The 25,433-nt window shown below is 35.9% G+C and overlaps 1 protein-coding gene across 1 annotated transcript; it reads left to right on the top strand.

The window, feature by feature from the left end:
• Positions 1–972: 972 nt before the first annotated feature.
• LOC143538456 (uncharacterized) lies at positions 973–1,516 on the top strand. The gene is made up of 3 exons (XM_077032021.1): positions 973–1,106; positions 1,225–1,320; positions 1,392–1,516. The coding sequence occupies exons 1-3, from the start codon at positions 995–997 to the stop codon at positions 1,508–1,510; spliced, it is 327 nt and encodes a 108-aa protein (XP_076888136.1). The 5' UTR covers positions 973–994; the 3' UTR covers positions 1,511–1,516.
• Positions 1,517–25,433: the final 23,917 nt, after the last annotated feature.

The raw sequence follows: 25,433 nt of genomic DNA, 5'->3' as shown, positions 1-25,433 counted from the left end.
CCTCGCCTTGCAGAAAAGCAAACAGAGCAGAAATCCATCCCGCTGTTCCCCACATTCTCCTGTGGGCGCGTGCCCTTCACTCCCCCAAACACACCTTTATTTATACCCCAACACTTCACACTTCTCCTCCATTCCTTGAATTAAATAATATCCCTTCACTCTCTCTCTCTCAAATCTCAAGGAACTGTGTGAACCCCTAATTATCCCCCGCCAAAACTCTCACTCACTCAAAATCCATGGAGAAAGAGTTAGCCGACGGCGAGTTCTGGTTGCCACCGGAGTTCCTTACCGACGAAGACATACTCATGGATTTCACCACCGCAAAACCTACTTCTAACCTTTACGCTTACCCAAATCTCACTTCTCCCGACACAGAAAGCGACGAAGAAGATTATTATGTTAACGGGTTGACCCGAAACCTCGCTAATTTCAACTTCGACAACGACTACTCTAAGGTATCGTTTTCACCCATTTTTGGGCTTTTTTTTTTTGTTTTGAAACTTGTTCATGGGTTTACTAATTTGGGGGTTTATTGTTGTGGAAATAGGCGACAGGGGTCGTGGCTGGTTCGCCGCAATCTACGCTGTGTGGCTGCAAATACGGGTCGAGCAGAGGAAGCCCCAACTGCTCTTCGCCGCCGGAGGATAACCGGAAGCAAACTTCTTGGGATCTGCTTTACGCCGCCGCCGGAGAACTTGCTCGGATCAGAATGCTTGAAGAAGCTGCTTCACGGTACTATAATCCTAACAACATCGGAACCCATGACCTCCATTATCAGCAACTTCAAGTGGCTCAAGTGAGTACGGTACTTACAAATTCTTGATTATTAAGTTTTAGTTTAAATATTTAATAATTTATGTTTTGTTTTTTTGTTCAGTTTCAGAAGTTGAAGCAGCAACAAATTGCAAAACAGTACATGCAAATGATGATGGTGAACAGATCCCGGAGTGGAATTGGAAGTGGTCCGCCGCCGCAACGCCACCCGGGTACGGGTATGCGGGCGGTGTTTCTCGGAAACCCTAATAACACCAAACGTGAGTCCTCCGGTACGGGTGTGTTTTTGCCACGTCAGACCGGAGCCGCAACTGAGCCGGCCAAAAAACGAGGTATTTTGTTTCTTAAAATTAATTGATTATTTGTACTTAATTTTGTCTTTTTGTTAAATTAAATTTGTGGTTCTAGATCTGACGTCGTTTTGGTGTTTTGCGTTTTGGATGTATACAGGTTGTTCTACTGTTTTACTTCCAGATAGATTGGTGCGGGCTTTGAATTTGAATCTGGAAAATATGGAAGGCGAATCCAAGGTTCGGTTTAACCACGGTAAGTTTGAATTTAACCATTTCAAGAAACAAAATGTGATTATTAATTTATTAAATTTGATAATTTTGTAGATGCGGAGATTATGCACCGGCAGAGTGTGATTATGAGTCAGCAGAGGCGGAACAGTCACCGGCAACAACCTCCGGCGGCCATGTCGGAGTTCAGGCTACCTCAAGAATGGACGTATTAAAAGAAAGTGAAATTAGGGAATTTATAGACTATAGTAGCAGTAAAGATGATGGTTTTGAAGATGGGTTCGTTTTGTTTAGTGTTGAATGTGGCAAAATTAAAGGCATATGATTTCAATAAAGGAAGTGCTGGTGGCGTGAAGGAGAAGATACCGGCAACATGCTCTTTTTTGGGTTTAATTTCATGAAAATTAAGGAACAATAAGACAGATGGTGAAAGTGAAAGCTAGGAATATTATTATGTTTTTAGTGAATTTGTTTAGCTTTAGCGTTTGGGTCATGTTTGATGATGTTTTGGCCTTCAAAGTTTGTAGGAATCATGGATTCTACTCATCTATTTTGATATGGTTGGGATCATTGTAATAAAAGTTTTAACTAAAAGATTTGTTTTTGTTTTTGTATTTACTTATTTTATAGGGTTTTTTTTGTGCTTGTATTTTGTGATTTGAATTCATATAAGTTTAGGATGCGTGAACAAGAAGGGCGACGAGGATAAAATAGTGGATAATTAATTGTTTCCTTTTATACCAACTTGTTTCAAAAGTGATCACTCACTTGTATTTCACGCAAAATATCTACAACGTAGAAAATCAACTGACCTATCTTATCAATAATTTCTTAAGTCACTTCATAGGTTCATTGAATTGGCCTATTTACGATCCACACCACATTATATTCTGTATAGGGTCGACCTCAATTATCGTTCAAATCTTTTGGGTTAAAAACGAAAAAAAAATTTGGCACTTAAAAAATGATTTTTTTATTATATTTGAACAATTAAACTTTTAAATAGGTTTATTGGATTATGATTAGCCGTTTAAGTGTGCAAAACTTTTTTCTGTTAATAAATAGTGATCGGGATAGGAGTCGCCTCTATCCGCCACCCCACGGTCCACCCCCAAAGTCGCCCCTCTACAACCCCCCCCCCCCCCTAATTATATAACTTGTTAATTGTGTTGGGTTGATAAAATTTAGTTTGACGGATTTAACTCTTAAACCATAACCAAAACATATACATGTTAGCCTTAAAATCATTTCCTGTACGGATTGAGTTTCAAGTCGTCTGTTAGTAATATCAATAGACTAGTTTCCTTTGGTGCAACCAATATTTGTAATTTACATAGTCGGCATGGCTTTAAGGTGTATATTTCTTCTAAGTACTTTGTTCCATCGGCGGAGGCCCCTTGGCAATGAAATGTTTTCCCCATCAAAATGGTACGGGCTAAAGTCTCTCAAAGTCACAACAGGTTGATATTAGAAGTAGATTTTAGGTGGTGTGTACTCTTCGTTAAAAAAAGTACTTCTTTTAACACGTACTTATCATGGTGAACACGCTCCTTTGGATTAAAAAGAGCAATAGGACGAAAGCGGAGGACATGGATTGGTCCCTATGAGGCAAATCTGATTTGTATTTTACAAACTCGATATGGCTTTTAGGTGTTGTAAGTACTTTGTTGTAGCACCTTGCAAGCATTCTATATTTGAATAAAAAACCACCATTCAAAAAAAAAAAATCCAATAAACTTTGAACAATTGTTTAAATTGCTACCAAGTCACTTAGATAACAATTTAAATAGTTGGTTGTATTGTCTCAAATGAACTTTTGTAATTTAAATAGTTGGTTGTATTGTCTCAAATGAACTTTTGTTGTAAGTAGTGTCCTTAAAGCTATCGGTCTTTTTTTTCCAGTTATCCTAGTTCTCATTTAAAAAGTTTTTATATATTTTGCTCGAAATCAAAAGAAACGAATGAAAATGATTATGGAATGATTTGTTAGAACTTAATTGTCTAAAGTGAAAATCTGACGAAAAAGTTTAAAAGAGACACTTAGTATAGAGGTAGGGTAACAAAGCTACCCGCGGATCTCCAACCCGATCCGTGGATCGTCAGAGGACATCTGCGGATCATTGAGAAGCATCCGCGAGATAAACGCGTGGACTGGCAAAGTCATCCACAGTTCATAAAAGAAAGGCTTCAGAGGTCTCCATAACCCGCAAATTACCAAATGAGCATCTGCGGAAGGAACCCCGCAAGCAACATAGGGGACTCCCTACACACGTGATCCCCAAGTGATATGGAAGAACAGTTGTAACAAACTATTTCTAGAAGATTCCTTCATAACCACCTAATAGTGACATCAGCCAATGGAAAGATGACACCTGGACATGTAATGGGCGTCCCACGACGTGCATAGATAATTGATGGGTCCAGGCTGTCACATCTAATAGAGGCTCGACACGTGTCCATTCAGTTGAAGAAAAGAATATTACGATAGTGACAACTCTACCAATCACCTTCCCTCACCTTCCGGCTATAAATACCAACTCAATCTACTTAAGGAAAACACACTCACACTCTCAAGCCTTACGCAATATACTCGTACTTGTACTATTCCGATCAGAATACAGTACTGATTCTCACGCCAGAGGGTGGTTACGGAAAGACCCCCCATCGTGTCTTTCTCGTAGCGAGACTCACGGTGATCTGTTTTGCAGGCCGTTAGCTTGAATCTGGTTATATCATTATCCGGAGGACTCACATCTGGGGTAAACTCAAGTCCGGACTATCCAGTTCGGGCTTCTGTTTCTTCACTTAGGCTCATTTTTATAAATTAATGACGAAGGAAAAATAAAAATCAAAGTATAGATTAACTTTAACACTTTTTATTAACCAAAGGGTCTTTAGCCTACGATATCAAGAAGTTGGATGCCCTTCGAAAGGTTATGGGTTCGAGTCCCGTGGTTGTTAAAAAGGGCGCACTTTAGGAGTAACTAGAGAGAGTGTGAGTTATTGTTAAAAAAATCATTTTATCTTTAAACTCTGGATACTAACATTTTTAGTAACTTTTAACGTGTTAACTTGTCAACTCACTTTTTAAATGAGTCATGTTTGAATTGACCCATTTAACAAATTAGTTGTGTCAAACAACTCAAAACATGTTATCGTGTTGTCTTTGGGTCGTGTCATGAACGGTTTGATAACTAATCGTTTTTGAAAATTTTGATGTAAATAGCCTGAAATTCATGTAAGCTTTCATAGATGGGGACACCCGTTTGTTGAACCACCAAATCTACCACCTTAATTTAGAAAAACCCATTCGACCTAGTCATGACTTATAAGGCATGGGTTGTTGGAGGTAGTAGTTTAGACTTGTAAAGAGTTGAGCATTTAAATACACGCAAATCTATCGACCCTTAGCAAACAAAATTATTAAAAAATGTTACATCCACTGTTTTACTGATTAATAGTATTTCCTTGTCAACTATTATTAATTTATAACAACAAAGTTGCAACACTTCTACATGAATACATTCAGTGCATAGCTTAGAACCCAAGACATTTCATTTAAAACAAGAACCTCGATCAAGTGAGCTGACCTCATTTTCACACTTTAACTATTAAGATACGTTTTTTAAGTACAACCAGCTAGCAGCGAATTAAAGAGGGATAAAAAAATAGTTGCAAACATGCGAAAAAAAGGTATCTGAAAAAGTATCTGTTATGTATCGTTTGTCATGTGCTCGTGCGTTTATAATAATTGACCTCTTAGATGATTTTGCTTATCATATCATGATTGATAAAAAATATTATCTTGTTTCCAGTGGCGGATCTAGGAATTTTTTTTAGGTGGTGCACTACTTTTATATGCTTAAATTTCATAGAGTCGATCGGGTATAAAATATTCCGGGTCGGTTCGATGATTCGGCCAAAGCTCATTACATAATAAAAATACGATAAAATAATAAAAAAGATACCGTCATTAAAGTGTCTTAATTTACCAACTAAATTGGTTAGAGGAAAATCATGCCCGGTTTGTTAACACGTACCTCTAAGTAGATATGCCCGTCTAATTTCATCTTTTTGACTTCGCTGATAAGATGAAATGGTTTGCCTTTCGAAAGGATCCCATGAAAGATCATCAAAAATTATTTTTGACGGTTTACTACTTGAAATTGATGATCCAAGGTTCGATGGTTCACTTTGTAAATATCTCTTAATATTCAAAATACCTACAAATCAACAATTACAAACTAACAAATTAAAAACTATAAGAAACTAATAAATTCTAACAAACTAAGAAATTAAAACCAACAATCTAACTAATTAAAACTAAAGTAACAATCAAAAACAATTAACAAGAAGTCAAGAACAATTAAAACTAAAGCAACAATTTAACAAATGGATGATCATTTTATAGAAAACTTTCTAAGAAGCATTTCATCGAACACCTTGTAAGCATAATTGTTACAATAAAAAAACATTTATTCATCTCATTCTACCACCTAATTAGAAAGATTTGAGAGCTGAATGTGAGAGTTAAACAACCAAACCACTTATTAACACAACCTAGACCATATAAGACAATAGAAGAAAGCAAAAATCCCAAAAATTATTTCAACATATCGATGGGAATTGGGAAAGAACATGGAAGATCGAACATACCTTCAAAGTCGGAAGAAGAGAACGGCTGAACGGGGACGAGGGGTCAGGGGAGATAGGCTGTCTGTGTTTGAAGAGAGGACAGGGAAAATTGAAGAGGCGCCAAATTTGTTGTTGTGGTCTTAGTGTTTTAATAAAACCCATAAGGTAAGTTGGTAAAAAAAAACAAATCTATCCTTCAACAAGAATGGAACCTACGACCTTAAGGTAACCAAACAAACACCATACCGGCTGAACCAGCATTTCGAACTTTTATGTAGTGGTTCCTTTCCTATTTATAAGGTGGTTCCTTTTATATTTTCTATATATAATTAAACTATTATTTCGAAACTCGGGTGGTTCCGCGGAACCACCCACTTCTACTATAGATCCGCCCCTGCTTGTTTCATCTTCTTGTTAATTTTTACAAGTTAGACGTAGAATCCGATTTGAAAGAGGTGTGTCAAACCATCAATTACCATTGATCTTTAAGCAAATGTTTAAAAGACTTTTCTTTTTTTGATACATAAACCGACAATCGGCCCGCCGTTAGGGTTGTAAGTGTACATATGGAACAATCACGAGCGTGAATTTGTTCACGTTTGTTTATTTGTTTTTTTAACTAAACAAAGAAACTAAACAAAGAAACGAACACGAACTAATATGTGTATTCGTATCATCCGTTAAGAAAATGTAGTTACTCGGTTTGCTTACAACAATACTCAACATTTGTGTTGTCATAGTATTACTTACCTAATGCATTTAGGTCATAATGGAGCATTTTTTATTAAAGAAAAACGTCTGGACGTGTCTTAACTCTTAATTTGTTTTGGAAGTGGTAGATGCTTTGATAAACTTTTTCCTTTTCTTGGTATCCGGCCAAGCCGTTTGGTTTTGTAGTTGTCTTTTGTCGCTATTCACAAACAAAACAATGATATATTACTCACCAAATGTCTTCAATGCAGTTTATTTTATTTTTTGTCTTATAGGTAACCATTTTTTAATTCAAAATGCAATGAAACCATCGAATAAGAACAAGAACTTCGAATAAACAAAACGAAGTATTGAGGGCTGTTTACTGTCACAGAAAAAGAAAATTATGAAAGTTTCATTACTATGATATCTATTTATTTATAAGATATGGATTAACGCATGACCTATTAGTCTACTGGTTTAGTGGTATGATGTTTCTTTTTACAAATGTAAGATTTTGAATTCAAATGTATGATAAATGTGAAATTTTGCTGTTTAAAAAAAGAAGAGAAACATATGGATTACAACAACATTCAATATTGATAACCAATCACAATATTCCTGGTCTAACGAGATATTGTATAGGCTACGTGAGGTTTATTTATGACAAAGATGCATAAAGTGTCCTCAACGATGTGTCATTCAACATATGTTCTCAAAACATGACAACAGGTACACAAAAAATTAATTACACCTCAATGCTACATTCATGTCAATGAATGCTAACCACTCTTTAATATTTTAGACTTACCTCACTATGATTTGCCACTGAATTGTTAATAACCTCAAATTCTCAAATCTCAAACTACAGTAAAAATTCGATAAATTAATACTCGATTATTTAATAAACTCTCTAAGATAATATTTTTTGCCGGTTCTGATTCAGGGATAGGGTGCTAAATTAATAATTCACTAAAATTATAAGATAATACATTTTTGATAATTTCTTTAGACCCCATATAAAATATAAATTAATAATTCCTTATATATAGCATATTACATGAATGATTTATGAAGGTTTCTTGAAAAATGACTCAATTGTCTTTTGTTTTTTGTTGAAATCAATTTCCCCTTGAATCTCGTCTCTAATTTTCCTTAGCATGGTAGTAACTTCTGGTGTTGTTTTCTCATAGCTCAACAAGAAATTGTTCAATGTGATTGCCGCTTTAATAGCTTCGTTTCGCGAAGGGGGCTCCATTATAGAACTTTCATCATCTTCTTCATCGATATCATCTTTATTAATTCCAATAACGCTTTCAATAATTTCTTCATCAGTCAACAACTGTGCAACTACATTTTCTTCTGGGTGAGTCAGAACATTCTACTATGAATTAATAAAATATTAATTAATATATAAATTAATAATTATTAATTTATCGATTAATTAATAACTCTTTTAATTAATAAATTTTGGTGATCCCAAGTGTATTATTTTATAGAGTTTCTACTGTAGTTGGGTGTACAAGTATAGTGAGCTCTAACATTCACAAACCTGAATGATGATATTTTTTTTACCCAAACACCACCTGAAAGTTAAGTCTTATAACTTTAGTTTGCTATGATTTTATAACTCATATTTGAACAATGAAATGAGTATTTAAGAATATAAAAAGTAAGACGTACTTAAAATATTAAGTATTTATTATAATAGTTTATATAGTTACAATCACATAAACAATTTATTTGTTATAGTTGTCATTGAATAAGAGTGAATTATTTAAGAACCATGACACTTAAGTGATTTATTCAATGACAATACTCGCTATTATTCAATGACAACTATAACAAATAAATTGTATATGCGACTGTAACAACATTAAACTATAATATTATAAATGCTTATAAACATTTGAAGTCTTACTTTCTATAATGTTAAGTACTCAATTCAATGTTCAAATATGAGCTTTCTTGATGAAAATCATAACGAACTAAAGTTGTAATAAGAGCACCTCCAATGGGATGTTTGTGAGCATTGTGTGGAACAAATCTTGGCTTGATGAAAATCATAACGAACTAAAGTTGTATTAAGCGTTTTTGTATTATGTTATAATCATTATTTCTGGTTATAATTTATTCAAATCAAAAATCATTTAAACAAAAGAATCAAATGTGTACCGGTTTATCCACCGGACAAACTTTTTATCCAATCCCTCAAATCCCAATCTTTCCCCATAATACCCCTCTATCTCAGCCAATTTCTCTTGCTCATCTTCTTCTCTTCCTCCTAAATTGTTTGAACTTGCAAATCGTTCTAGCTAGTTTTGCTTAAGTTTGACTTTAAAAGTCACTGGAGTCGATTCTTGCATTTCAATCCTTTTCGAGCATGTGTTTTTGATATTTTCAGTTATTTTATATTGAGAAAACTATTTTCATCTTTATTTAAGGCTTGTGGGCATTCAAAACATGTATTTATGCATTTTAGGCACGTTTGGGTCGTTTTCGGGAAGTTTACTCGCTTAACTCTCTTGTTTGAGTCTAGATCTGGAAATTTTACTTTATTTTAGTTCTATGGTTTTGGACATGTTGTAACCATCCTCGGTCTCATACCGAGTCAAGGACCGAACCAAAATCGAACACTCGTTTAAACAATTTAATTAACTTTTAAGCAATCATGTTGCATGAAACATTCTAGATATGAGTTTTTCTCTATCCGGAATCTGAGAAATGACAAGAAGCCATGAACGTCGAGATGCAATCTATGCATGACAATCAAGTCTGGAACTTGGTTGAGTTAACCCCTGAAGGTCAGGCAGTAGGGAGCAAGTGAATTTTCAAAAGAAAACCGACATGCATGGAAATGCACAAACCTATAAGCAAGGCTAGTAGCGAAAGGTATTACTTAGGCTCAGGGTACTGACTACGATAAATCCTTATCGCCCGCTTCTATGACTAAATCAATAAGGATATTACTTGCCATATCTGCATATTATGACTACGAGAGATGGTAGATGGATGTCAAACCCGCTTTTCTTAATGGACACCTTTCTGAAGATGTCTATATGGTTCAGCATGAAAGATTTGTCGATCCCAAATATCCTAATAGGGTGTGCAAACTGAACAAGTCCATTTATGGACTCAAACAAGCATCTCGCAACTGAAATCTTCATTTTGATGAGAAAATCAAGGAGTTTGGTTTATTAAAAATGAAGATGAGCCTTGTGCTTACAGAAAGGCTAGTGGGAGTACTATATCATTCCTCATCTTGTATGTGGATGATATACTGATCATTGGAAACAACATTCCTATGCTTAAAGAGGTTAAGCACTGGTTAGAATCTTGTTTCGCATTGAAAGATCTTGGTGAAGCTTCTTATATTCTAGGAATCAAGATCTACCAAGATAGGTCTAAGCGACTTTTAGTACTAAGTGAAAGTACATACATAGACAACGTATTGGCACACTTCTCAATGGATAACTCCAATAAAAGGAGGTGTTCCTATTGCTAAAGGAATCGTGTTGAACAAATCGCAATCTCCGGCAATGGACATTGAAACTAAGTACATGCAAGCAATTCCATATGCTTCGGCGAGTGGTTCTATCATGTATGCTATGTTATGCACCACACCTGACGTCTCGTATGCTTTGAGCATGACTATTCACTTACAGCAAAGTCCAGGAGTTGCCCATTGGATTGCAGTGAAAAACATTCTAAGGTACCAGAAAAGGAACAAGGATATGTTCTTAGTGTTTAGAGGAGTGGAAGAAGAGCTTGCTGTAAAGTGTTACACTGATGCTAGCTTCAAACTAACCGAGATAATTCTCGCTTACAATCAGGATTCATATTCACTCTCAATGAAGGAGCTATTACTGGAAAAGCTCCAAGCAGAGTGGATGGCGGAATCTACCACCGAATATGAATACATAGCTGCATCATATGCTGCTAAGCAGGCTGATTCGATGAAGAAATTTGTCACTGGCCTCGATGTGGTTCCGAGTATTCATAAACCAATCGAGGTGTTCTATGATAACACAGGTGCTATTTCTCAGACCAAAGAGCCCAGATCTCATCACAAAGCCAAGCACAATCTAAGGAAGTTCCACCTTATACGGAAAATATTGGAATGAGGAGAAATCATAATAAGCAAAGTAGACATAGATCAAAACCTAGCAGATCCGTTTACTAAGCCGATGACTCAGGACAAGCATGATCAACACAGGGATGCTATCGGTTTTAGATTAGCTAGTCATTTGTTTTGATTTAGTATTTGGGTGTATGAACATTTAAACAGTTATACTTTTGAGTTCACTTTTGATTTAATGGTTAAATGCAAACGATGAATATTATAATTGTGTTCAGTTTAATATGTTTAATCCATGAATATTGTATTCTAAACTATCTGTAGTCGGTCTGACTCGTGGGAAAGATTCTGAACTAAGACTATTCTGACTTTGGACTCAAGGAGTTGACTTCCAAACTCACAGACCTTATTATGAATGACGTTGAATGTAACTCGCATCAAACCATCTTCATGGATATTAGTCATATGATGTTTTGATATTGGTATACTCATTTAGTATCCTTAGACCTGAGATACATATTTGAACTTTTGTTTACAAAAGGCTATTCCTTGATTAGTGTTAACCGTTGTCGCGTAACTAGCGGATATAAAGGCATTGGTTGGGAATATTCTAAAGTTCAGTGGGAATCGTATGTAATCAATATGGGATTCTTTAGTCTTACACGATATGTAACAGTTAGACATCATGGCGCCCTCATTGATTCAAACTAGTGAGGTGTGAGGCCTCACCCAAAAATATTGTGTGTTTGAATGGACTACTTTGATTCTATATCAAGAACAATAATGATTGAACACCATGTGAGATTGAATCTTATCCATGTCTCATTGTTTAATTTATGTCTTATACAGAACGGAAAGATGACAACGATTGCAATAGTGTATTCCAAGATGTTTTGGTTAATGACTTTAAAGTGACATAACTTGTTGGGGCAACCATGTGTAGCTAGAGCACCGCTGGGTGTCAGTGTTAAGGTAACCAGAAACCGTCTAAGCGGGAAACTGTTGGATATTGTGGACCGGTTCGGTTAAGTCAATGCGGCCGACCGTGTTATGATATGAGAGAGTTACACCTTGCATAACGAGCATAAAATTTGCTTAAGTTACTACCGGCATTGACTAATAATTATAACAAGATGGTGTTATTTATGGACTGGGCTAGAGATGGGCTTGGGGGCCCGGCTAGGAATAACTAGTTTATTATATGTCACAGCCCCGACCCCTATACCCCAGGAGGGGAGCCGTGAACGTTGAGTGGTGGTATCGATGTTTATTAAAATAATTTGCAGCGGAATATTTCATCAGAACCGTAGTTAGGAAAATTAATCAGAGTTATAAAAACACCAAAATTCTTATTTCATAAACTGGGATAAAAACCTATTTTTTTTATACAAACATAAGTTTTATAGGGATAAACCCTAATTTACAAAACACGTTTCTTTATTCTGGTGACAAGCCACTTATTTAAGCTGGAAGCCCGCAAGCATCATTCCTTTGTCTCTAACAGGTCACCTGAAACATGTTTAAAAATATTTGATTAGCAGGAAATACTGGTGAGTACATTCATTTATAAATGACACATTTTACAGTTACAGCATTAAGATGTTTTTACATCTGTCTGCTTACAAATTAACGAAAGGTACTTGTCACTCGACCGTATCTGTGACTGTGGTCATATTACTTATTGGCTAACACTTATCCAATGTGACATTTGAGCCAAAACAAGGTACACCTCAGTACGTATTTACCGATTAAGCAAATAAACGCCTTTTGCGTAACAAACGAACGATTAACCGAACGGGTCGGGTTATGACCCAGATATCTCGGGGGGGGGGGGGCATCTATAAGTGATATACGATTTATACAAGCTAAAATATTAGAAAAATGGCCTTAGTTTGATAGCAAACAAGTTAAACGAAAATATGCTCGTTTAACTACCCGCTATAGATTTAAACGCGGAAGATAGTTACAAACCAAGCATTGTATCATCCGTTAAACCGAAAAAGACTTACCAAACACTTACTTGAAATGTTTTAAGCGATCCGTGAAAATATTTTTGATTTTTACAAACATATAGTATGTTTTTATAATTTTACACAAAACTAGCCGAAAAACACTTGTTTTCGCGTTGTTTAACGCACCCGATAAGTTTTTCGTGCCAAAAACCGAACCCGAACTAAATTTGGACCGGGCTTTTCGTATTTGGGCTTGAGAAACCTGATTAATGAGCCAAAACAGCCCAAAGGGGAGGCCCATGGACTTCCGATCGGACAGCCCACCCCCACCCCCCATTCTTTTTATAAAACATATTTTGGAAGCTTGTTTATTCATTTTAGTTATAAAACATGAGGTCCAAGCAGCTGCAAGCTGAATTTCCAGAAAACCTTCAAACCCTAAGGTAAGGAGCTTAAATAAGTAGCTTTTGTACTTGTTTAAACTTGTTTAATACCATAAAAACATATCTTGATTACTAAAAATCATTCCTAACCGTGTAAAAATCCTAAAAATGGTCCATAAACATGTTTTTATCATACACATGGTAAGGAACCTGTTTTGATAGTTTTTTTGGCCATAAACACGGATTAAAGGGTTGAAACGGCGTTTTTACGGTTCAAAAGTTCGTTTTTGTGCACTAGCCGAAACCCTAAGTTAAGGGCTGTTATATTGATGAAAAATTGCTTGGTTTGTGATATAGGAGTTGTACCTAGCTTTCTTAGAAGCACAAGAACCTGAAAACTTGATTAAAAAGTCCGAAACGAGCCAAACCCGCTAAGGTAATGCCGAAACACTTGCTTAAGGGCTATTTAGGTTAAGGTTGTGATGTGCATATTGTTAGGACTTGAAATTTTTCAAGGACATCAGGAACGATGTCAATGAATCCCTGTTTAAATTTGGTAATTTTTCGACCATCCGAGAATATTTGGCGAATTTATTACCGAAGTGGGACGTTTATTTGGGAAAAATAGCTAAAATACTTCAAAAATTATGAAAATTTTCTGGGAACTCAGATTTCATGTATTTTGATAACATATGAATTTTGGGATTATTTGAAGAAGTTTAAAGGTGTTTTGTTTATATGCGTTCTTGTGAATTTTTGTAGCCGAATTTAGGCCGAAAAGAATATCGCACGAACTTTTTACATTTTGAAATTGATACAGATTGATTTGGGACATGATTTGAGCATTCAAGAATTTTTTGGAATTTTTGGAAATTGTTTGGGGTAAACGGACGATTTTCATGCGAAATATAGCTGATAACATGAATTTTTATAAATTAATAAATCGGTAATTAATTCCAGAAATATTTTTATAAAAATCTACATATTTTAATTGATAAGTGGTTAAATTTTCATAATTTAATGATTAACGGTTAATTAATTATGCTAATTTGAATATTAAACAAATTCAGTTTTTATAAAAACCGGCAAGTTTGCGACTAACGAACCTGCGGGAATATCAAAACACCAAGAGTGATCAAAAATCATATTTTTGGACTAATTATGTGAAAACGAACTTTTCTATGAGAAACCTGGACAATCCGGGCGGATTTTGCGCGTTTCTTCTTAAATTAAACTGAATAAACGGAATCGGGCCCCGTGGCTAATCCGGGACCCCAGTATGTGATATTTCTTTATAACTAAATCATTTTGTTAACCAATACATTTACCCAAGCTTATTTTCCCATAACTGTTTTCTGAACGCGTAAACGAACAACTTGGCCCAGCTGGGAAAACGGGAATATGAGCCAAGTTCGGTTTTAAGTATTAGACATTGAACAACATCACAACCTAAGCCTATTGCCACTTTCTGGGCGTTCCAGCTACACCCAGATTAGTTATACAGCCCAGTTTAGTATTGAGATTATAATAATATTAAAATATTAATATTATTATAATATTGATTATAGGAACTACTGATAGCGGACCGAACAAACCACGAGCTGATGCAGTACTGAATATCTACTAAACCGTGAGTTTCATGACCCCACTTTTAAACTGTTTTACGAACTTTTGGGGTGAAAAGCATGTTTGCTTATATCTATATACTTATCTGAAACATGTGATGATGTGAATTATCTAAGTGCTAACACACTAAAGTCCCCACGATCACAGTGATTAACTTCGAGCCGGTGGCTTGTGAATAGTACTATTGGTTTGACAAACCCAGGCGGGGCCAGCACTGTTGCTGAGACATTATCCCATTTGCACATGTCCATATTTTTACGAACCGGCTATGTAGTGTTAGACATAGCTACCGGGGCATGATGTGGGCGGAAAGAGGCCACAGTGGTTGATTGAGCGTGGGAAATGGAGGCACGCAGCACGAACAGTCCAGGCTTCACTGTAGCTTAGCATAATTACATCAGATACATCATTTACATACATACATACTTATTTCATGATTACAAGTGTTGACTTGTGAATACTCATTACTGATTTCTTGAAACTCGTGAAACTCACCAACTCTAGTAGTTGACCCGTTTTAAACTGCTTTTCAGATGTACCTAAATCGGAATGATTTGGTGATCTGTTACTTGCCCAAGATATGTGGTTGATGCTAAGTGAATAGAGGCAAGGGTGTAAGTAGTAAGAACGTATAGTTAACGAACTAGTTTTGTTTGTATCACCTAGACTGTAAAACAATGATAGAACAAAGAAATGTAATATATTGTAAATTAGTGTGTAATGTTTCTTTATAAACAATGTGTTGATACCAGAGGTGTCTGTTACATTCCCGTTTTACATTTCCGCATTGTGCTAGTCGGGGTGTGACATCTAATAAGTAACGTGTAATAGCCCAGTAGGCAAGCCTTGTATACAAAACCACACAATACCAGTAGTAACCATCCCGTAAGTCTACAGAGACTTAATCACTGTAATGTAGTTTAAATCCTTTGAAAATATTTAAACTATCCGTCATGAGTTTGATGGTTTTGGAAAAGCATCATGACAGCATTGGAAAATCAGTTGTCTCACGCACATGTGAGTTGTGCAAAAACTCGAATTTCTCACCTTGCAAGTTTATATTTAACAAGCCTTTTGATGTTAAGCATCTAGATTAAGCACAATGTAGTATATCTCTCATAATCATAACGATAATCACCAGACATGAAACTTTACACGATGGCACAATGTCATACCTTGGTTAGGTAGAGCTTTTGGATTCGTGTTATAAAAGTTCCTTTCGATCGGAGAGGTACCGTTACAATTACTTGGTATAATACTAGCCTTATATAAGGAAATTTTTGAGAGAGAAATAAAACTGAATGATTTGTGAAGTCCAGAATTCCTCCCTATTTATTCTTAAAATTGAGCATCTTCGCGTATAGTGAAGCTGCAGTAGGGTTGCCGAGTCAGCCCTAGCTATGCCACGTGGCTCGACACGTGTCAGGCTACGTGTCAATGTTGCGTAGCTTTCACGTCACATCTTCGTTTATCGCGAAGAAGCTTAAGCATACTCCTTCGCGTATCGCGAAGGTGCAAAAACACTAAGGCGGCGATGCGAGCGTGCGAAGTGCAAAGTGCGCCACCAAAGCGCCACATTGCGCCCATCGCACTTCGCTCGTGCCCGACCTCGTGCGCGTGCACGTCGGGTGCTTCGCACCCTCCGTTAGGACTACTGGGTGTGATTTGGCACATAAAAATATTATCATGTGAACTCTCTTCCTTATAAAGAGCTTTCAAGTTTTGTAATCTAGCGATGTGGAACAAGAGTTAGAAATCCTATTTATACCATGGTGAAAGCCTTCCATTTTATTTCCTCTACCAATGTGGGATGGAATTTTCCTTTATATTTTCCATTCTTCCTTTTACTTCTTCTCTTTTCTTTCTCATTTCTTCATTTCTTTCTTTGATTATTTTATTCTTTATTATGGTTTGTTATAGTCCCTCCTCCTTATTTTAGATCTCGTCCTCGAGATCTATTGAAATAGGTGTGGGTACTTCCGCTTCATTTTTGATTCTAATTCCCAAGTATATTCTGATCCACGTTTTGAATCCCATTTTACTTTGGCCAGTACTATTCTTTTATGCTTGAGATTCTTGATCTTCCTATCTTCAATTTATAATGCTTTCTCAACGAATTTCAATTTTTCGTTTACCTTTATATCTTGAAGGGGTACTTTTAACGATTCTTCAGCTAGACATTTCCTTAGGTTGCTTACATGAAATACATCATGTATACCGGCCATTTCTTCTGGTAACTCCGGCTGATAGGTTACTGGTCCAATTCTTTTAATAATTTGGAATGGTCCAACAAATCTTGGACTTAACTTTCCTTTCTTACCAAATCGGACTACTCCTTTCCATGGAGATATCTTTAGTAACACTTTATCTCCAACTTGAAATTCTAATGATTTGCGTCGATGATCTGCATAACTCTTCTGATGATCTTGTGCAGTCTTTAATCTTTCCTTGACTTAAATTATCTTGTCAGTAGTTTCTTGTATGATTTCAGGACCTGATAATTGTTTTCCTCCTATTTCTGCCCAACACACTGGTGTTCTGCACTTTCTTCCATAAAGTGCTTCAAATGGGACAGCATTAATACTTGTATGATAACTGTTGTTGTAAGAGAATTCTATTAGTGGTAAATGGTCGTCCCAATTTCCACCAAAATCTATCACAAGCTCTTAGCATGTCCTCCAACGTTTGTATGGTCCTTTCACTTTGACCGTCAGTCTGTGGATGGTATGTTGTGCTCAAGTTTAACCTTGTTCCCATGGCTATTTGGAAACTCTTCCAAAAATGAGAAATAAAACGACTATCCCGATCAGATACGATGGATACTGGAACTCCATGTAATGAGACAACTTTGTCTACATATAGTTTTGCTAATTGATCCATTTTAAAAGTTTCCTTCATTGGTATGAAATGAGCTGACTTTGTTAATCTATCCACAATCATCCAGATTGTGTCATTACCTCTTCTCGTTGTAGGTAATTTAGTAACAAAATCCATTGTTATTAATTCCCATTTACATTCTGGCATTTCTAATTGTTGACGTAATCCTGATGGTTTTTGATGTTCAACTTTAACTTGCGAACAAGTTATACATTTTGAAACATAATTAGCTACGTCCCTTTTCATTCCTATCTACCAATATGTTTTCTTTAAATCTTGATACATTTTATCTTTTCCGGGATGCATCGTATACTTGGATTTATGAGCTTCTTCGAGAATCCTTTCTCGTAAATTTCCAATGATTGGTATCCAAATTCTATTCCCCATTCGGAGGATCTCATCATTTCCTTTTGTCAGTTGGTCAATTGTACCATTTCTTTTTTCATCAGCAATGTTATTTCCTTCCATTGCTTGTTTTTGAGCATTTTTCACTTCTTCAATTAAATTGATTTGAAGTTCTAATCTTAGAGGTCTTACTCTTTTAGGTTTCTTGTGATCTTTTCTACTTAATGCATCGGCTACTACATTCGCCTTTCCTTCACGATATTGGATTTCACAATCATAGTCGCTAAGAATTTCCATCCGGCGTCTTTGCCTCATGTTAAGCTCCTTTTGCCTAAATATATACTTTAAACTTTTATGATCTGTGAATACAGTAAACTTACTGCCATACAAATAATGTCTCCAGATTTTTAGGGCAAAAATTATTGCTACCAATTCTAAATCATGTGTTGTGTAATTCTCTTCATGCTTCTTCAATTGTCTGGATGCATAAGCAATAACTTTTTCACGTTGCATTAATACACATCCCAATTCTGACTTGGAAGCATCACAACAAACTGTGAAATCTTCAGTTCCTTCTGGTAATGCGAGTATTGGGGCATTTGTTAATTTTTGTTTCAAAGTTACAAAAGCTTCGTCTTGCTTATATCCCCATTCGAACTTAACATTTTACATGTTAACTTTGTTAACGAAACTGCTATTCGGGAAAAGTTTTGAATGAAGCGTCTATAATATCATGCTAATCCTAAGAAACTTCAAATTTCTGTAGGAGTTTTAGGAATTTCCCATTTAATGATCACTTCTATTTTGGCAGGGTCAACATGAATACCTTCCTGATTAATCAAGTGACCTAGAAATTGCACTTCTTGTAACCAAAACTCACACTTTGAGAATTTAGCATAAAGCTTCTCTTTTCTCAATAGTGTTAAAAGTGTATGAAGATGTTTGACATGATCATCACTAGTTTTGGAATAAATAAGTATATCGTCTATAAAAACGATTACAAATTTATCCAAATACAGTTTACATATCCGATTCATCATATCCATGAATGCAGCTGGTGCATTGGTTAAACCAAACGGCATAATTGTAAACTCTTAGTGACCATATCTGGTTCTAAAAGCAGTTTTAGGAATGTCTTCTTCCTGTACCTTTAATTGATGGTGTCCTGAGCGTAAATTGATCTTTGAAAATATCGAGCTCCTTGAAGTTGATCAAATAGATCATCAATTCTCGGTAAGGGATACCGATTCTTAATTGTGACCTTATTTAATTCTCTATAATAAATACACGTACGCATCGATCCATCTTTCTTTTTAACAAACAACACTGGTGCTCCCCAGGGTGATGAGCTTGGTTGTATAAAACCTTTTTCTAGCAAATCTTCTAATTGCCTTTTCAATTCTAACATTTCTGTTGGCTCTAAGCGATACGGTGCTTTAGCAATTGGTGATGTTCCTGGGATCACATGAATTCTGAATTCTACTTCACGATTAGGCGGTTGTCCCGGTAAATTTTCTGGAAAGACATCAGAATATTCTGATACTACCAGAATTTCTTTTAGCTCCCTTCCTTTGGCGCTAATGATGACAGAAATCATATATACTATACCCTGCTTTCTTAAGAAATTTGTCGCTTTCATTATCAATATAAACTTCGTAGGTCTCCTGTAATAATCTCTCCTGTTGGCATATGAATCTCAACAGAATTCTTATTACATAGAATTCGAGCATGATTGGATGCTAACCAGTCCATTCCAAATATAACATCGAATCCGACCAAATTCATTGGAAGCAAATTTGCTTTAAACGTGTGACCTAATAAGTCTATATTTTCTCCTTGAAGTACTTCATGGATATAAGTGGAATTTCCATCGGCTGTTTCTACTATGCAAACTTGTTTAAGTTTGGTTAATGGTTAGTTTAGGACTTGACAAAAATTCTTGTTTATGAAACTTTGATTTGCTCCGGAATCAATAGTACTTTAGCGTAAACGTCATTAATAAGAAACGTACCCGCAATGACGTTCGGAATCATTGCTGCCTCTTGTGCAGTAAGCTGAAAAGCTCGTGTGTTCCTCTTAGGTCCATCTGTATTCTTAGCTTTGCTGTCAGGCACCTTTGTCAACTTGGGACATTCTGGACGGATGTGGCCAGGTTCTCCGCAATTATAGCAAACACGGGTTTCTTTTCTTCTACACTATTCATCCTATGACCAGCCATCTTACAGTAGTTGCAGAATTTAGTCTTTTAAAAAGCACATCTTCCTGAATGCCTCTTTCTGCAGATTTTACAGAAAGGCTGAGCATAGGATTGCCTTGTCCCTTTCTTTCGGAATTCTTGGGAAATTTTCTGGGCTAAATCCTTCTTTTTTTTTCTTCCTGTGTTCGGATTAATCCGTCTGTCATGGTATTGGCTAGTTCAACTGCTTCCTCAATAGTCTGAGGTCTAGTCGATTTTACCATATCATGGATTTCACTTACTAATCCCCAAATATAAGGAGAAATTAGTACTATTTCTGGCGAAGCCAGAGCCGGTACTATTTTTGCATATTCAAAGAATTTTGTCGTATACTCACGACATTTCACACCTTCCATCTTGTGGTTCAAGAACATAGTAGCAATCTTTTATCTTTCATGTGGAGGACAAAATTTTCTTTCTGCTATTTCTTTGAATTCACCTAAGGTCATAATGTAAACCATGTTGCTTCCTTTTGCCTGGAGGATTGTATTCCACAATTCTAATGCTTCATTAATAAAGAGATTAGAAGCATATAATATCTTATCTTCTTCAGCACATTTACTAATTCTTATAACAGCTTCTGTCTTTTCTAACCAGCGTAGTGCTGAAATAGCTCATTCATTTCCAGAAATTTCGGTTGGCTTACAGGCAAAGAAATCTTTGTAAGTACAACCATTAGTTTTTAACTTTTTAGGTTGTTTATTTTTATTTCCTCCATTCACACTATTACTAGCTTCAGTGTCAGATTTTCGTTTATTGCTCTCGGTTTTATCTTTAATGACAATTACTGGTTGTCTAATAGCTGCAGCATTTTGTGGGATTGCTTCAACAATTCTTTGAGCTATCATCTCGTTAATAGCATTCATATTCAGAGCATTTTCTTGATTGGAATTTTCATGATTATTTTCACGGTTGTTAACAGAAACTTGATTTGAAATCTGAATTTCAAACAAGAAGGAATATTAATATCATAATTAAATAATAAAATAAGCAAGGTATTATCCACACATAAGCACAAAACATGTTAACACATAGGCACAGAATATGTCAAAATCGTCGAGCTTTGCAACATTTACTCTTTTTATATATATATTTATACATATGCGTCACTATATTTTATATCTAATCTATATATATGCATCACTATATTTTATACATATACACTACTTTTTTTATACAAAGAGGAAATTACGGTAATAAACATATATATATATATATATATATATATATATATATTATATTAGTTATATTATATATAAGGTTCTCTATCGTAAAATCTCCAGATCAAGCTATCCCCGATGTTTCTCAGTCGGTTGGCGGTTTCATTAAGTTCTTTCCCGTAATGACGGAGTTGTGTGGTCAGTTCCGGTGTCATCGTGGGGTAGTTGCCAGTTTCCGGCTGGAATGGTGCGTACGGGTTTGTGGTCATTGTGTGAAATTGCCAATCGTTTATCCACCATTCTTCAAACTGAGATTGGTTTATGAGGTCATCAGGGGGAAGCGGGTTTTCTTGGTTTTGGTTTGGGTTGGTCGAGGTTCCTGCTCCCATGTTGTTAATTATTGGTTGAAAGAACTCACACTGATCTAGGCATTGGCCTAGCCTTTCTTCCATGGGAAGTTCGGCAATGGGTTGTGTTGGAGGGGGTTGTGGTTCAATTGGTGGTTGAATTTATGGTTGTGGTTTTGGTTTTGGTTTTGGTTTTGGTTTTGGTACTGGAATCATAACTTTTCTTTTTTTGTTTTCTCATTCCTTTTCTCCAGTCCATATATTGTTTTCTTCTTTTTGGTTGATTTGGGGTTGAAGTCGAGGACTGGGTAGTGAATACCATTGGTTCATTTGGTTTTTCTTTAGTTGTTGGATTTACTGTCTCCATCTCTTCCGTATGGACCGATATGTTCTCAAAAGCCTCTATAAGCTCACTCATGCTGTTTAATCAAAAACAATAAAACAATGACCTCCAAAAGAAAATCATATTATTTATATTTATGTGTAGTTAAAATTTCATCCATAAAGTTAACACATAAGTTAACACATAGGTTAATACATTTATTTCCAAACACTTAATTAGGTATTGTTAAAATACCTATATTGCTTAAACCAGTGACTCTGATACCACTTCAGCTGTCACAGCCCCGACCCTTATACCCCGGGAGGGGAGCCGTGAACGTTGAGTGGCGGTATCGATGTTTATTAAAATAATTTGCAGCGGAATATTTCATCAAAACCGTAGTTAGGAAAATTAATCAGAGTTATAAAAACACCAAAATTCTTATTTCATAAACTGGGATAAAAACCCATTTTTTTATACAAACATAAGTTTTATAGGGATAAACCTTAATTTACAAAACACGTTTCTTTATTCTGGTGACAAGCCACTTATTTAAGCTGGAAGCCCGCAGGCATCATTCCTTTGTCTCTAACAGGTCACCTGAAACATGTTTAAAAATATTTGATCAGCAGGAAATACTGGTGAGTACATTCATTTATAAATGACACATTTTACAGTTACATCATTAAGATGTTTTTACATCTGTCTGCTTACAAATTAACGAAAGACACTTGTCACTCGACCGTATCTGTGACTGTGGTCATATTACTTATTGGCTAACACCTGTCCAATAAGTAACGTGTAATAGCCCAGTAGGCAAGCCTTGTATACAAAACCCCACAATACCAGTAGTAACCATCCCGTAAGTCTACAGAGACTTAATCACTGTAATGTAGTTTAAATCCTTTGAAAATATTTAAACTATCCGTCACGAGTTTGATGGTTTTGGAAAAGCATCATGACAACATTGGAAAATCAGTTGTCTCACGCAAATGTGAGTTGTGCAAAATTTCGAATGTCTCACCTTGCAAGTTTATATTTAACAAGCCTTCTGATGTTTAGCACCTAGATTAAGCACAATGTAGTATATCTCTATTAGTATAAACCCATAATCATAATGATAATCAAGAGACATGAAACTTTACACGATGGCACAATGTCATACCTTGGTAAGGTAGAGCTTTTGGATTCGTGTTATAAACGTTCCTTTCGATCGGAGAGGTACCGTTACAATTACTTGGCATAATACTAGCCTTATATAAGGAAATTTTTGAGAGAGAAAATGAAACTGAACGATTTGTGAAGTCCATAATTCCTCCCTATTTATACTTAAAATTGAGCATCTTCGCGTATCGCGAAGGAATATTCGCGTATCGCGAAGAAGCTTAAACATACTTCTTCGCGTATCGCGAAGGTGCAAAAACACTAAGGCGGCCCTTAAGCGGCTCGCGGCGATGCGAGCATGCGAATTGCGCCATTAAAGCGCCACATTGCGCCCATCGCACTTCGCTCGAGCCCATGCGCGTCGGGTGCTTCGCACCCTCCGCTAGGACTACTGGGTGTGATTTGGCACATAAGAATATTATCATGTGACCTCTCTTTCTTATAAAGAGCTTACAAGTTTTGTAATCTAGCGATGTGGGACAAGAGTTAGAAATCCTATTTATACCATGGTGAAAGCCTTCCATTTTCTTTCCTCTACCAATGTGGGATGGGATTTTCCTTTATATTTTCCATTCTTCCTTTTACTTCTTCTCTTTTCTTTCTCATTTCTTCATTTCTTTCTTTGATTATTTTGTTCTTTATTATGGTTTGTTATATTATAACTAGTTAACCTAAGGAGATTTTAAAATATAAGAGTTTTTAACAAAACACTAACCACCAAGTTGTCTCACAAGTCACCCACTCCACCACCGTCGGTCACTGCCCGTTGGTGAACAGCAGTCGCTGCCGCCATCTAGCGCCGCCGTTGCCTTTAGTCGCCGTCGCCGCTGTCCAGCCACCCCAACTCACCACCGCCACTGCATCTGTGCACCGCCACGGGTTTCGTCTTGTTTGATCATCTAGCGTATCTTGTTAGTAATTGGTGTCTTGACTGGTAATTCATAACCGAGGTAAAATTAAATATTGTAGGTTTATGAATCATATTTAATTTGGTTTTTCTAATCTGTACTCATATTATTTGTAACCGGATCCTGTGAGGTTCCACTAAAGTGATGATTACCCATTTTATTTGTTGCTCTACGTTGATAATAATTAATGAGATTAATACTTATGAAACTTTATTAAAACCGGGTTTAATCGAAACCGTTGACTGATCACTACTGGAACTCAACACTAAATTGAGTAGATATGCAATAACGTGAGATTATGAATCTTAAAGGAAGGCACTAAGGTGAGGTCTTACGGAGCATCAAATTGAGATCTTGAATCTATTGATGGGTGTTGATGTGAGATCTTGAATCTATAGGGTGTTTAGTAAGCTAAAATGGAAACTATATGATTTCCAAAGAAATCACTTCATAAACTTCTATTGGTTTGATCAAAATTGTGTTAAAATAGGATAAGGTTTGTATTAAATTGATTAGGGATGAAAAATTGATTTATTATAAGTTGTCCAGTCTGTGTATACACTGTCAATGGCTAATCTAGAATTTTATGACAGTGGGGGCCAAAAATTGGTTAGCTTAGACAACGTCGTGTCATAAGGGGTTAATAGGTCAGGTCATGGCGGGTCAGGTAAAAAACTATTAAATTATGTTTAGATAAGCTAGATTACTTAAGTTTGTTATTGTATTTATTTATTTTAGTATACTTTATAATACTTAGGTTATACCATTTAATATCTTATTAATTGGGTAACCATTATCTATAACATGGGATGTGTATATATATATCCCTAAACCTTGTATTATTGACGGTTATCAAAGAGATAGTAATACGTATATCTTCAACCATAGAATTCTCTCTCAAACTTTGTTCATTGATCATAATCAAACATCTGCATATTCATAACCAGATTACAATCTGGTATCAGAGCTAGTATATATTCAAGAAGAATTCGTTGTAAGTTTGTGTCATATTATTCTTTCAAACAATCAAGATCATCATCGGCAACAACACAATCTCAAGATCATATTATGGCGATGCAAGGGAATGGAATACATCATCAATTGACCACGAGCTACACGCCGCAGCAAAATGGAATTGCAGAACGAAAAAATAGAACAATAATGGAGATGAGTAGAAGCATGATGAAAGACAAAAAATTTGTCTAATCAATATTGGGGTGAAGCCGTAGCATGTGCTATATATATATTAAACAGGACAACATCGAAAAGTACACCTGATATTACTCCTCAAGAACTATGGTCTGGAATGAAACCAAGCATCAAACATTTGAGAGTATTTGGTAGCCTTGCGTATGTTCATATCCACAACAAAAAAGAGGGAAATTAGATGATAAAACAGAAAGGATGATTCTTGT

The sequence above is a fragment of the Bidens hawaiensis genome, unplaced genomic scaffold (assembly GCF_021521415.1).
Source record: "Bidens hawaiensis isolate Kalapana, Puna unplaced genomic scaffold, B.hawaiensis_p1.1 tig00011632_1, whole genome shotgun sequence".
Taxonomy (NCBI): Eukaryota; Viridiplantae; Streptophyta; class Magnoliopsida; order Asterales; family Asteraceae; genus Bidens; species Bidens hawaiensis.
Note: the sequence above shows the minus strand (reverse complement) of the source record. Positions and strands in the feature narration are given on the sequence as shown.

Coding starts and splice junctions, on each gene's coding strand:
- LOC143538456 (XM_077032021.1), top strand. CDS start 995: ATGCGGGCGGTGTTTCTCGGAAACCCTAATAACACCAAACGTGAGTCC. Junction 1,107..1,224: donor TGAGCCGGCCAAAAAACGAG/GTATTTTGTTTC, acceptor GGATGTATACAG/GTTGTTCTACTGTTTTACTT. Junction 1,321..1,391: donor CAAGGTTCGGTTTAACCACG/GTAAGTTTGAAT, acceptor ATAATTTTGTAG/ATGCGGAGATTATGCACCGG.